Genomic DNA, 14816 nt, shown 5'->3' on the forward strand with positions numbered 1-14816 from the left:
TATCATTGACATAACTGCCAACAAAACGAGGATTATTTCCTGGTGATGAATCATTTATACCTTCACCGGCGTCAATTTCAACATTTTCAACCGTAAACATATTTTCTGAAAGAGCACAAGAAACTGATCCTAGAGGAGCGAATAAGTTTTCCAAAAATCTGTTTAAAATAATTTTAATCGTAGAAATACGATATCACCGAAATTAAACTGCAACTTTACTGGTTCACCACGATGTTGTGACGTCAGATATTGAATAAACATCAGCGAACGGCACCTTGAACCTCTTTCGCCCAGTGTCAGAAGCAGTCAGAAGGCCATCGCCATCAACCGTGGGAAATAATGGACAACGATTCAGCAAGCTCGTCTTAGTCAAGCAATGACCAGCAAATAAATGTTTTAAAATTTTCAGCACGAGATTCCAAACAATTCGCTTGCATCACCTCCAGACGCGGCCAACGCTACGAGCCGATTGATGCTACCAATCAGACTTAATTAAGCTGAAACGAAGTACAGGTACCACTTCCGAGCAGAATGGCATAGAAGGTTTTATTTGCTTGCCGGAAGTGAACTGCTCTCTAGCACCAATATCGCGCGCAGATCGTGGACAAAAACGTGGGAATTAGCTACGAAATCGCATGTCACGTCAACAAATACCGCAGATTGTGGATGCAGCATAATCGCATTTCACGATGCGAAACATAGTTACGGGAATCGATATCGCGCATGCAGATCGCGGACATAAACGCGGGAACCCGCTATTTAAGATTGTGCGGTTGATGCGACTCACGTCGGACATTGCGTGGCGTCCGACGGAATTTTTATGTTACAGGTATTTAGCCAGAAAAACGGAATGAGCGATCTCTTGGGGGAGGGCGTCCTTACGTAGTTTTAGAAAACAAAAAGAAAGTGATTTCCAAACTCCATTTTTAATATAATCGTAGCATGCTGCAGCGGTACCCAGGGCGACACTGACAAAACTATAATCTGAATAGATTACTCTTTGACCCTTAAATTAATTTGCTCGAACCGGTGGCGCCGGGCATGTTTGTCGGGAGAGAGGGAAATCTTGCGTGTGACACGTGATATGTGACACATGACAGAGTAGAAGCTTCAGTTTCCTTTTCGGAGGTTTCCGCTAGTTTTTCCAGGGTGTAAATTTTTTGCTCTAACTACCAATCTGAAAATCTCACAAAAAAAAAAAAAAAAAGTAGTGGTTAGTGAAAAACGCACATTAAAAAAAAAAAGATTAGCCTCAATTTCTTTTTAAAAAGTATCTATATATTCACCCCTCTTTAGCAAACCTTGTGGACGCAGTAGGCTATTATGTCGCTCACTGAACTTGGGATCTCAAAAATGTGACTGACTTTCAATTGAGTGTCTATAGCAAGTCTGTAGCATATGTGGCTCGTCCTCTGTTAAAACAATAAACGTTGCTTCTAGCACGAATTGAATGAATCTAGGGGAGCTCCACTAAAGAGTCTTGCTGGTCCATTGCCGGAAGAGCTTTCCAAATCCTTAGAAGCGCTATCACTGTACTACTACTACTACTACTACTACTACTACTACTACTACTACTACTACTACTACTACTACTACTACTACTACTACTACTACTACTACTACTACTACTACTACTACTACTACTACTACTACTACTACTACTACTACTACTACTACTACTACTACTACTACTACTACTACTACAACAACAACAACAACAACAACAACAACAACAACAACAACAACAACAACAACAACAACAACAACAACAACAACAACAACAACAACAACAACAACAACAACAACAACAACAACAACAACAACAACAACAACAACAACAACAACAACAACAACAACAACAACAACAACAACAACAACAACAACAACAACAACAACAACAACAACAACAACAACAACAACAACAACAACAACAACAACAACAACAACAACAACAACAACAACAACAACAACAACAACAACAACAACAACAACAACAACAACAACAACAACAACAACAACAACAACAACAACAACAACAACAACAACAACAACAACAACAACAACAACAACAACAACAACAACAACATAATAATAATAATAATAATAATAATAATAATAATAATAATAATTTATTATTCCTTGCCTCAGATCCAGTGAAGTCTTGATATGAGGATCATACATAAATATACAACATACACAACACAGATACAAAACCAATATGATTATGATAAGTAAAGCAAAGTGTCGAGTTCATTATTGTTTGCAAAGTTGTCTTCTGAGTTGCCTTTTTTGTAACTCGTGGTAAACTTGTTTGATATAGTACTATGTTTAATGCTTAAACGAAAGAGAGCTGAAGATGTTTTTTTTCAGTGTCTTTAAATCGATCTGTACAAAATAAAAAGGTGGTGAAATTATGCGATGGACATTGTTATGCAGACAACTCGGAAGTCGGCCCTACTGACAGCAGCAAAAAAGGCCAAGTTAAAGTCCAATCCATCCAGGGTTCGCTTTGCGGAAGGCGTGGTCATCAATGGATCCCCGCTGTACTGCGTAAGCCTACGTCCCTTTTGGCTCGTCGTTCCTAAAGCGTCTTCATTTCATTTATTTTTTTCCAATACATGAGGGGACCACGCAAGCAAATTCAGAATGACATTTTTATCCTTTCTGTTTTTCTGCTTGAGGTTCGTTGTGTTTCTTTCTGTTGTGCTCTTCTTTTGTTAGTTTGTTTTTACTTTTTGCTATAAACCAGCCATGCTTTTGGTACTTTTGAGCGATGATGAATGTTTCAGTGAGCTTTAATCATTGTTTGTTTTGTTTTTCTGGCTAATCAATCACTTCTGATCAGAGGGCCCTTTGTTACTGTGGGACAAAGTTTGCTACAGACTGGGAACTTTGACACGCGAGAAGTCAAATCTAATGAATAAGACTTCTAGTTTTTTTCTTGCCGTTTTGTTTGGTAATGTATTTACTTTGTACTGAGGCTTTTCTTTATGCAAGAAAGTTTTTTTCTAGGCAGCAGTTGTTTTGAGGCATTCATGTTTTACAGAGTGTGTGCTAGAAAATTCTGGGTGGCGTGTCACTGTTGTATTCATGCCTAGTATATAATTCTGTCTATTTTAAGGCGTCGGTTCTTTTTTGTAATAATTTATTCACCTGTAGAGAGGGAACATCTGTTTCTGCAGCTCAAAGCAATGTCCAACAAGCATTTGCCGATCAACAAACAAGTTCCCTATTACTCAAGTAAATGGACAAGTTGTCAATGCCTAATCAGTTATTTTTTGTGATGTAGTCATTATGGTTTAAGTAACAAAAATCAAATCCAAAAAAGCATACGGAATGTGAGCAATATTGCTGACTTTGTCCCATATTTTCACCCCGCTATACCGCTGTGAATGCTTTTGCTTCTCTTGGGCCAGCTTCCAATGACTGAAAGATGTATGAAAACTTTTAAAACTCCTTGTTTTAGATGCTTGCAGTCTAACCTCTTCTAAGTCAAAATAAAGAGGTGTCAACAAAGTCATTCTTCGGCATGCTTGTTCACCTTGTACTGCACACTCTTTTTCTCCCCAGCCATCTACTTTCGAGTCGTGTGTTCCTTTCCTGCCCAACGTTATGAAGGTTTTCCTTGAAAATGGACAGACAAAGTCTTTCAAGTATGACAGCTCCACCACGGTTCAGGTGAGTGCAGTGCAGTGTACCTTCAGATTTGCATACAGGTATTAAGCATTGACTGAGTGCCCATAAAGAGCATTAGCTTTAATAATAGTCCATAAAACAGTGTTAGTGCTTGTTACTGGAAGACAGATGCAACAAAATATACCAATATTTCTGCAAGCATCATTATTAGCCTTTTCACATAGTACATGAGACATTGAATTAGGTATTCCAACCAGTAGAATAATTTTATTTATGGTAGAGTTGGACATGTTTCTGACAGACCCCATTTCTGCATTTCTCCAAGTTCTTGAAGAAAAAGTTAGTACACCCTTTGTGAAGGAAAACCATTTTCACTTTGTGTTTCAATTTACACTGCAGGGATTGGCAAGAAAGCAAGGAACCTTACTCTCGAAAGCATTTACAACTAGGCATGCAATTTAGGCATGTGAGAATAATGGATTTTGACTTTGAAGCAAAGAGTTGTTTAGGCTGAACATTTTTTAATTGAATATCAAATAATTTCTTCAAACCTTTCACTACTGTAGACTTGAAAGGAAAATTCAAGTGAACTTGTGAAGGTTGTTCCTAGCCTTCCATTTGTCCACTACTAAGCTCAGTTAATTTTAGTATAACTACAGGGCGAGTCAAAAGGATCGATGTCCGTTTGAATGGAGGCATAAGTAGGTTTCTGAACGTATCTAGCTAAGGTTTTTCACAGAGGTGACTGAAGAATGTGCTGTAAAAATTTCACTGAACAACCTTACCTGAATTAGAAATGAAAGACTTGAAATCCCTACGTATGGCGGCCATGTGCGAACCAAATGCGTCTGATTGACGCAACAGCTGATGTCGGCAGCGCTCTCCGCGTCGGCAGTGAAGGCAGAGATACCGCATCTTTCGGAGTCAGCTGATGACACCACTGTTATCGATGGCTTGGAGGTTTTCCTTCTTGTTGAGGCGCCTCACCCAGCGTAGAATTGTAGGGGAGGCCGGAGGTCGCCGCCGAAACTCCGTCCAAAAATGTCGGCGGACCTTTCTTGTCCTTTGGCAGTCCTCTCCTCGTACCGCAACCTTCACTCAATCGTTAGTGAACTTACACCAAGAGATGCGGTAGCAACCAGAGAGTAACAGCCTTACGACAAGATCTACCTGAAATTAAGTGTCGAAAAAACAACAACAAGACAATGTATCTGTATTGTTGTTCTCATTCTATCTTAATTATTTTTTTTGTAGAAAAAACTAATTCTGTCCTAAAAGCTCGTGCAGGAAGAGAGCGGATCGTTTCTGGCTCGGAAACGTATTTGCTATCGCCGAGGTAGGGGGAAGCGCCCGTCGTGGCTGCCTGCCTACTGCCTGTATACAGGCTCTCTAACCGCCTGCTATCTTACATATGTTGCCATCTGTCGGTTGTTGTGCCAATCAGACGCCTTTCTTTAGCAGATGGCCACTGTAGGTTGGGATTTCAAGTTTTTCATTTCTAACTTTATGCTGACGTCACGCAACTTTGTTTAGTGAAAATTTGGGACCCTTAATGTGCGTCCTTCGGCCACCTCCGCACAAAATCTTAGCTCAATACATCCACAAACCGATTTATGCGATTCTTTCTAACAGCCATTGATCTACCTGTGGCATGTAAAAGTTAAATCTGTCGGAATTACCCCATTCAAAGAGATTTATCAATCCGCTAGCTAAATGCAAGCTTTTTGTTTTGTTTTATCAATTCCAAATTTGACAAAAGAAAAATCGCAGATGAGGAACGCGAGTTGTCAAGACATTACTGCGTAGCATATACTTTTGCATAATCGTGGCCGGTTAATTCCGTTGAGTACCTGTGCACCTGCTCACTGCAGGGCAGCAATACCCGTGAAGGCCACGAGCTCTGCGGGTAGTGCTTCCCCACAGTGCACAGGAGCTCGCTGAGAAGCACCCTCAACAGAGCTCACTTGCCACAATCAACATTTAGAAAAGTAGGAATATTGCAGTTCATCTCAAAGTGAATATTGGGTAGCTTATTATTCGAAACTAGTTCTATTGGAATATTTGCGCAACACAGATGTCTCCAGTGGCTCACGAGTTGAAGTTTCGTATGACCAGCTTATTAAATGTATCGGTCATCGTTTACAGGTTTGCTCACTCATTCTAATCAAAACTATGGTCAAATAAATCAAAGTGCCATTTAATTTAATTCAAACGCCATTCAATTTAAAGGGAAGCTGAAACACTTCTTTCAAAAAATGAGATAGAGGTTGATTCTAGCGTATAGTTTTATTTTGTGAATCTAAATATCACTTTTGTTTTCCCCGAATATGTAATTAAACTTTGTTCTCCCTTAAGCTGAGACTAGAAGCTCCGCCTTCAATGCGTGCTTTCTGCCCTTGCTAACACAAGTGTAAACGTGTGCAGAAGCCAGCGAGTTTGCGCTGATGGCGGAGCTTCTAGTCTGATCAGCTTAAGGGTGAACAAAGTATAAATGAGAGAACACGCAAAAAACCTCCGACCTGTCATTACTACGTCATAAGAGGATCTACGGCCTCCAAGCGCATGTCGCTCGTCTGGGCAGCGCGTGCTTTCACACTTTCACAGAAACAAAATCCAAAGTGCCTGAAGGTGAAATCTGTCAAAAACTTAATTAGATTTTTTCTCAAAGTTGGGCATCGTTTTAAGGCAGTTTTGGCTTTAACCAAATGGCTAATATATTTTTACAATGCAGGTAATGTTATGGACCATTTTATCAATCAAACTGTGATGTTCACGTTTTATAGTTATTTCCGTATAAAATAGCAAACTTGCTTACCTGGAGCAATTTTGCCTTCAATAACTCCAAATGAACCGTTCAAGGTAACGACATAAAACAAATATCAGTGCATAGCTATAATCATAAGCTCCAAACATTTTAAAAATCTTTAATTTTGAGATACGTATTTGAGGTTTATTTTCTTAGAAAAGCCATTTTTATTTTCTTCCAACTTTTTTACTATATATTCCATAAGGCACAGAAATACTAAATATAAGTTTTAGGTGTAATATTTCTTAATTTTTTTGTATTTTGGGGACAACCAGGTAAATAATCCAATTTATACCCGTCACGCAATCCTTGGTTCAACATGCCGACTTCACCGCAATGCTGCTGGCGGCCTCAGTAATAACGGATGATTTTGAAAGCTGCTTTACCGTGAGCTTTTTGCTGTTATATATGCTCATAGCCACTCCTGGAATATCTGAGGGGTGTTATGCAAGTCTAAAATAAACCGTTCATGTTAACAGTAGTGCCACCTGCAGTATGAGAGTGGGGTGAACCAGACATTATGTTTCAAGCTCTGGCAGGCAAGTGTTCTTACCGGATAAATCACTGGATCGGAGTGTGATTCAGTAAACTTGCATATACAGCCTATATTACGTACAATAGCCCAGTTTCTCAGATAAATGAAACCCTTTAAATATTATTGCAAAAGCCGTTATAGATAGAAAAAAATATTGATAAACAATTGTTTATTGCATTCCAATTTTGCCCTATTATTCTATGGCTAGAGCAAGCTTGTGGACATCTATGCTATGAAACACAAGCAGGAGCAAAGCTGGTAGGAGTGACGTAGAGCTTCCTATTGGCCTTAGAGTGGCAGCCGACTTTCCACCAACGTCCCACAGCTAGGTCAGAGCTCGGTTTCTGGCTGATCGTTGTCCGTACTGAAGACAGCATTGAGCCATTGATGTCGTGCGAATCGGAGCGTGGGTGATTGATCCTGAGCCGGCCATCTCGTCAACAGGATGTTCTCAACTCCCTCCAAGAGAAGCTCTCAGTCAAGTCCATGGAACATTTTGGTCTTGTCGTGGAGCACATCAAGTCAGTCCGGAGGAACAAGCTGACGCTCCTCGATCCAAAGGATTCCCTGGCAAAGGCAAGGCCTTGTACTACTCCATCGTGGCCCATCTTGACCTGTGTGTTACCCAGTGTTACCCACTCCATCGTAACCTATACTTGGTTCACCCTTAAGCTGAGACTGCAGCCAATGACACGAGCACGAGAGTATGAGGTTGCTGCTTTGAAGCATTCTTCCGTAGAATGAGCACTAGCGCTGGTAATGCACGTCTCAACGCCAGGAGCGCGGGCTAGCTTGCGCTTGTAGGTTTGGCTGCAGTCTCAGCTTGAGGGTGAACATCGGGGGTTCTCAAGCTTTTTAATCTCAAGGAACTCCCATCGGCCTTGGATGGCAGCTGAGGGTTCCCTCCTGATCTTGGCTTTGATGCAGGAAAGCAGTGCGGCAGCCCGCAGGTCTCGTAAACAGCGCTGCACATAAAGCATTTAGCACATAGTTACGCGTCAATGATTGGCTCAGATCTCCTTAAGAAGAGCTCAAAATGGAAAACCACTTTACTTACGGGCAAGTACAGTTGAGAAAATTTGAGAGCTTCAAGAACCACTGAAGGTACTCTGGGAAATGGCTGGTTTCCTAGGAACCCAGTTTGGGGCATTTAGTTATGACCTACTTCACTATACTTCACCATAAACTGCTTTGGGCCTGGCTACCTGTAGCAAGAGCGGTTTGTTGAACAGCTGGGACCATGGCGGCTTGGTTTCCATGCTTGTCGACATTGTTCTGCCGCAGTGTCTGACTCGTCCGTTCTGGTTGCAGATTGCCGCCCGACCTGGTGCTCATCATCTGCGGTGTTTGTTCCGAGTCGCCTTTGTGCCTCTAGATGCCTACGACCTGTTACAGAAGGATCCGGTGGCCTTTGAATACCTCTATGTCCAGGTGAGGTGTCTTGGGGGAAATGTGTGGTCATTGGCAGCGATGCTTTGTTCTATAGAGCAATTTCACATGACATGCATCCCGCTTAAACTCGCATGAGAACCCATAGTGATGAACTATTGCCCCGCTTTTTTATGTCTGAAACTGATGCTTTCTGGCTCACTCGAGTTCTTCTGCATTGTGATCGACCGTACCAACCGGACTAGTGGAGTGACATATTTTCTAGTTGCTTGTCATTACTGTCTATTGATTAGCGAAACACGTCTGGGGCATGGGCAGTGTGGGCAAGTGTGAGCACGGAGAACTGGAAGGCTGGAAAGCGGCACGCAGTTCGTTTTGCACTACTTTTTGGATAGTCTGTGGCTTGTTTGGAGGTGTCGCCAGTAATGCATAGTGGGCTGAAGTATGATTGTAGCTCCTTGTGGATGATGGTGCAGATCAGTTCTGGGAGGTTCGTGGTGCCGATCGTTTTGAGGGAAACCTCGAGGAGACACTCAAAAGCCACCTTTGTAATACGGGAGCTTGCATTTCTTCGTATGTTTTGTATTCTGATATTAGTTGCGGTTGCGGGAGTTTTTGGGGCTACAATTGAAAAGAGTTCCTAAGACAATCCTTTAAAAAGGTGTCAGATCTTGTCGCTCTCTTTCATCTGCTCATTGACTTGTCGACGAAAACTATGGACATCTTTGACATTGCTCGTAGATGACTCAGCTGGTGTTTGGTAGCAGCGAAACAGCTTGTCTTTGGTCTGTTGCTTGCGGCTCTCAGGTTTGCCAAATGCTTCCGAAAAAGCGGTCCTGAAACCATCCCAGGAGTTTGTCGTCCTCGTGGTTGTCAAACCACTGGAGCGCTGTGTTTTAGAAAAAACACGGTGTTCACCAGCTCATGGGAGTCGTCCCAGTGGTTCTGGATGCTGACGTGGTTGTATTAATTGCTTCAGCCGATTGTCGACATCGGAAGAGCCACTGGAAATTGGAGGGTCTTGCTGGCGGTGTTTGACACGGTTGTGCGGTGGGGGTGGGCGCTGATGAGATGTGCTGGCTTCCAAGTCCACAATGGTGGTGGTAGCTGTGCGTCCACTGCGAAGCTCCAGAACAGCATTGGGGATAAGAAGGAGCATAGAGGTAGGGGAACTGACTGACCTCCACCACTTCTGAGGTGGTTTAATTTTACAATGCACGATGAATGACTGTGTTGAGGGTGCTGCGGAGGTTGTTCATTCGAATTTCTAACCTTATGTTCTGGCTCGTCGTCTTCTGCTTCTCGTCCTTTTCTTCCTCGCAATATATATATACCGTATTTACTTGCACAATGAACGCACTCGCGTAACGAACGCACCCCCCAAGTGTGCTCTCAAAATTTCGACTTTTTTTTTTCACTCGCGTAATAAACGCACCCCCAACTCTGATGTCAAAATTTTGACCCCCTCCCCCCACGCGCGCGAAATGAATGCACTTTTCTATTCTGGTACAGCGAGGTCGCGAATGCATGGGCAGCGTGGGCGAACAAAACGCCTTGCAAAAGGCGTTAAAAAAATTCGAAAAGATCAAACGGAAGCAAGAAAAAGAACATGGAGAGGAGCTTTTTTTTTTTTTTTTTGCGCGGCGCAGTCTGGATTTCGGGTTCGCGCCGCCGCGCGCAAGGAGGTAAGAAAGAGAAGTGCTCTAAGCGAACGAAACAGCTTGCGAAAGGCGGCGAAAAGAAAAACAAACCACGGAACTAAGAAAAAACAAAAACAAAGAGGATCTTTTTTTTTTTTTCTTTTTTTGCACAGCGCAGTTTGGTTCCGGGGGGGGGGGGGGGGGGGGAGGGGGAGGGGGAGGCGGAGGGAGGGAGGGAGGGAGGAGAGGAGGGTCGCGCGCCGCCCGCAACGAGTAGAGTTGCTGTATAGGCTCCCTACGGGAGCCAGAGTTGCGCATTTGTTTTCCCCGCGCCGCCACGCCGCTATTCGCCGAGATCCATCACGTGAGGAGCAAAGCATCCGGTGGCGTGCAAGAAAGCCACCTTTACGGTCGCTCCGCCGACGTTTCTCTTGCCCCGGCGTATGTTTCCCTGCTTTCCTCCTCCTTTTCCTCCTCTCCTGTTTTCCGTGCGCGGCGGCGCGCGCGGCGCCGCTATTCGCCAAATTTAGTCACGTGAGGAGCAAAGCATCCAGCTCGTGCGGGAAAGCCGGCGCTACGGCCACGCGCCGAGGCTGAATGCGCAACTCTGTTACTGTAGGTAGCTATACAGGAACTCTAGCAAGGAGGTAAGAAAGAGGAGCGGAGAAGCCCTCTAAGCAAAGGAAACAGCTTGCGAAAGGCGGCAAAAAGAAAAAAAGCAACTCACAAAACTGAGGGGAAAAAAAAAAAAAAAAAGAAGAGCTTTTTTTTTTTTTTTTGCACAGCGCAGTTTGGTTACGGGGGGTCGCGCGCCGCGCGCAAGGAGATAAGAAAGATAAGCGGAGAGCCCTCGCCTAAGCAACGTAAGCAAACATGACAGCTTGCGAAAGGCGGAAAAAAACAACAACAAGGAAATAAAAGAAAAAAAAGGAGTTTTTTATTTTTTTTTTGCAGAGCTTAGTTTAGTTACGGGGTCGGGCGCCGCGCGCAAAGAGATAAGTTACTTCGATTTTTCAGGATAAAAGGTCGGTTCATTATGCGAGTAAATACGGACGCATAAATTTTACTTTGCGTAATGAACGCCCCCTCTAACTTTGCATCGATTTTTCGGGAAAAAAAGTGCGTTCATTCTGCGAGTAAATACGGTATATCTGAATGAGAGGTCAGTTTTTTTATTGTTGCCGAGGGACAGTCATTTGTAAGGATATAGTCACGTGACACTCTAGACTTGGAAAAACCAGCCCTAAAACAGATTCTGTGTTGGCACTGAAAGTCCGCTTTCTTTCAAATTTTTCTGAAAGTACATTCATCCTTGCTCCGGAGGAAGCTTTTGCAAACCTCACGTTCTGCCCTGCAGTGTTGCAACGACATGGTCCAAGAGAGGTTTGCACCCGAGCTCAAGTATGACGTTGCTCTCAAGCTGGCCGCCTTGCATATCCACCTGCATGCACTCACAAGCGGTATGCAGGGAAAGATCACCATCAAGGCTGTCGAGTGAGTGACCTGATCAGGGTAACCTGATCCTAACAACAGCAGGCACGCTTGAAACAAAATGTTGTCGTGGCTGCGCAGTAATTTCTCAACAAAGCAGCATATGTTCATCTCACTCCTAGAACTTGAGGAAATAGTTTGTCATTTTTTGAAGACATCCGTACTAAGAACTTGTTTTTAGAAAAACTTGGATTGAGCACGTGGGGAACTTAACACCTTAGTGCAGCTGTTAAGTTAATTCACCATATTTTGCATAGTCCGCATCCAGTGTATTGTCTGCAGGGGAAAACATCGGCTGAAAAAGAAAGATTTTCCTCGATAGTCCACACCTGGTGCATGGTCTGCACAAAAGATTTTTTATACAGAGCACACCTCGAAAAATGCCCTCCTTGCTGGCAAAAAGAAGCTTGCATCATTCACAAATCATCATTAAAATGCTCTGCCATTCACAAAATCCTTGACATCTCGTCACAGTGAAGTGCCTTCAAAAGACAAAACCTCATATAGTCCGCATAACTGTGCATAATCCTCATCGTATAAAATTTCAACTTTTATAAATGCGTTGCCCACGGACTACACTCCGGGAAATTCGGTAATCGTTTTACTGTTTTTGACCGCGGCACCGGAACCGGTTACGCAGGCGGGAGAGCGGCCTGAAGCGGTTTGTGCCCGCCTCGCTGCTGGAGACGATGAAGCGCAAGGAGCTCCGCAAGCTGCTCAGCCACTTCCTGAAGCAGAACCAGTCGCTGTGCGCCCCCGGCCAGAAGCAGCTGACGCCGCTGCAGGCCAAGCTGCACTACCTCAAGATTGTGGGCGAGCTGCCCAGCTACGGGGCAAAGTGCTTCTCCACATGCATGAAGGTGCCCCGGCCGATCCTTACATGCATTGCACTGTAGTCTGTCGCAGGTTAAAGCTCCTTCCACAAAGAAGTTTCCTTCTTTGCTAACTTGGAGTGAAGAGCTTATCCTTCTTCTTTTAACCTGCAAGAGACTATTAGAACAGCACCGATGCAGTGTTGTCTGGAACGTAACTTAGCACTAATGCAGTGCTGCACCAGCACTGCATCAGCAAGGTCACTGATATTTCCAGCACTGACTAATAGCACCGGGGTGATGCTGTGCCCTTAATTAGAAAAAAGAGAAAAAGTTACAACTTTTATCAGTTAGTTACCACTTATTTGTTGCATATTTTTTTTATCTGGAGATATGGGTTTGAATTTCAGAACCTGCAAAGCCTAAGATTCCTTTTAAAGGGACACTGACAGAGTATTTATGTTCGCCAAGGTTTTTATTTGTACGTGACTATGAGAGCCCAACTAACCCGGAACACGATTTGCGGCTCAAAATCTGTATCCTTTCCGCCCGAAAACCGGCGATCGAGAACTGCCCGGCTTGAGTCGCGCTCACTCTCTTCTCCCTGGTCACGTACCATTTTTTTATGGTTGAGACACAACCACCAAATATGATCACAGTCGTGGGTCATCAAAGGCACTCACTCAATATTAAAAATACAAGAGGAATATGATACCCATTTTTAGTGGCTACGAAAAAGCTGTAAATATGTTGATTGGAGGAAAAAACAGTTTCACTGTCACGTGACTTCTTGCCAACTCTCTCCTGTATATCTCTTCTTCCTCTCCAGTCCGGTTTTGGTTTGAAGATATTGATTGGATAGCCTTCTGACACCATAATGCCTGGTAAAAAATAAAGCAAACATTTTGGGGGGTGTGTCTTTAAGCAAAACATGGGGAGTTCATTCCTCACTTTCTTATCTGGAGTGTTTCGGGGATTCAGACTGGCTTGACTAACAGAAGCCTCTCCAGAGACACACCCATCACAGAGCAAATTAAGTCCAGGCTTGCTCCCCACGAAGGGGAGCGGTTTGTCGCATTTCAGATTTCTTTTGGAATTACCGTAATGGACATTAGGCTTTGGTTTGCGTGATTTATGGGTGAGGTTTACCCAGAGCAGCAACTGAAAAGATAAGCAATCAGAAGGCTCAGAGAAGCAAAAGAAGTTACATTTACATATATTTTCTCTGTTTAAGTCGTTAAAAATCAAATCATCTTTGCTAAAGTTGTACATCTTATCTTCCTTTCTATGCTTTCCTTTAATGAATGTCTATGAGGGGTCTTATTTATTTATTTCAAAATACTGCGACCTCGATGAGGTGATCGCAGGAGGGGAAAGAAAACATACATACACATTCAAGAATGCAAAGAATTAAAGATGTACGCACCCTACGGAACAAAAAAGATGTGAAAAATGCAATACCGTAAAATTCCGGGCAAGCGCCCCCTCAAACTTTGGAGATAATCGCAAAAAAATGAGGGATGGGTGCTTGTCCGGTCATCAATTTTGCGTATAAATGTACTGTGCGTATCTTCTCGGTTCTTACAAATTTGGTGATGGGCGCTTAATGTGGAATGGGCGGATGCGCGGTATTCTACGGTATATGCAATTTATTGCAATATATAAAAATGCAGTGCAATGGTCTGAGCTTCGAAGCCTAAAATAAATAAAGTTCGAGGTATGCTTAATTATCGTGTGCTGTGCGGCGGAGCTGAAAAAACAAAACAGTGCAGTAAAAAAAAAAAAAAAACTTCCTTCCGAGCAGTTTGTTTATCGTTTTTTCTTGTAATTTTGTATCAGAAGAAACAATATGCCTAGAAATTGGCTTAGTATAACCATAATGTTCGTTTGCATTAGCTGTAAATGGTTAAAATCTAATGGAACAAGTTACAAAGTTCATGAGACAATTGGAACCAAATGAAAGAGTACTCATGCATATGTAGCACATTTTAAAGTGGCCAAGAGATGAACAACAAGATTTAAATGGTGGTGCTAAAATGTTGGACAGTTACAGCTAGGCAAATAAATCGGTCGTTATTTGAAAATGGACAAAAGAGGCTGCTCAGATCTTGACAAAATGAAGCCATATTTAAGGAAATAGATAAATGCAGTTCCGCATTCTTGTTCTCACTTGGATGAATCCTTCCTGATTTCGATGAACACTAATCCGTTTCCTTTTCCCGCTTTCATGTCATGTCACTCCTTTGACTCATGGTAGGATTCCAACATGGAGACGGGAATCTTGATAAGCCCCAAATTCGGAATCAGCCAGATAAACAGTGCCCGTGGCGCCGTCCCAATCGTGAGTTTTCTTCATTCTCCTGTCGGGTTTTTGTGGTATCACCTTCAAACATATTTCTTGCTTCATTAGTGTGTTACGCAGGACTACACTGGGTTAAGTTGTCAACTCATCAGGCCACGTGAATCAACAACTTCACTGGGTGCTTTCAAAAAAAAAAAAAACTTTA

The 14816-nt window shown here is 42.9% G+C and overlaps 1 protein-coding gene across 3 annotated transcripts in view; it reads left to right on the forward strand.

Moving 5' to 3' along the window:
• Nucleotides 1-14816, forward strand: part of LOC8040054 — a 921389-nt gene that overhangs the window by 879289 nt on the left and 27284 nt on the right. For all 3 annotated transcript variants that reach the window (XM_040211831.3, XM_040211829.2, XM_029980885.4), the window contains 7 exons: nucleotides 2437-2550; nucleotides 3571-3678; nucleotides 7422-7553; nucleotides 8289-8408; nucleotides 11364-11500; nucleotides 12138-12357; nucleotides 14567-14650. In XM_040211831.3, coding sequence (XP_040067765.1) covers nucleotides 2437-2550; nucleotides 3571-3678; nucleotides 7422-7553; nucleotides 8289-8408; nucleotides 11364-11500; nucleotides 12138-12357; nucleotides 14567-14650 — 915 coding nt within the window. The remainder of the gene's footprint in view (nucleotides 1-2436; nucleotides 2551-3570; nucleotides 3679-7421; nucleotides 7554-8288; nucleotides 8409-11363; nucleotides 11501-12137; nucleotides 12358-14566; nucleotides 14651-14816) is intronic.

This window comes from Ixodes scapularis, unplaced genomic scaffold (genome assembly GCF_016920785.2).
Source record: "Ixodes scapularis isolate PalLabHiFi unplaced genomic scaffold, ASM1692078v2 PGA_scaffold13__105_contigs__length_92229423, whole genome shotgun sequence".
In the NCBI taxonomy this organism is placed as follows: Eukaryota; Metazoa; Arthropoda; class Arachnida; order Ixodida; family Ixodidae; genus Ixodes; species Ixodes scapularis.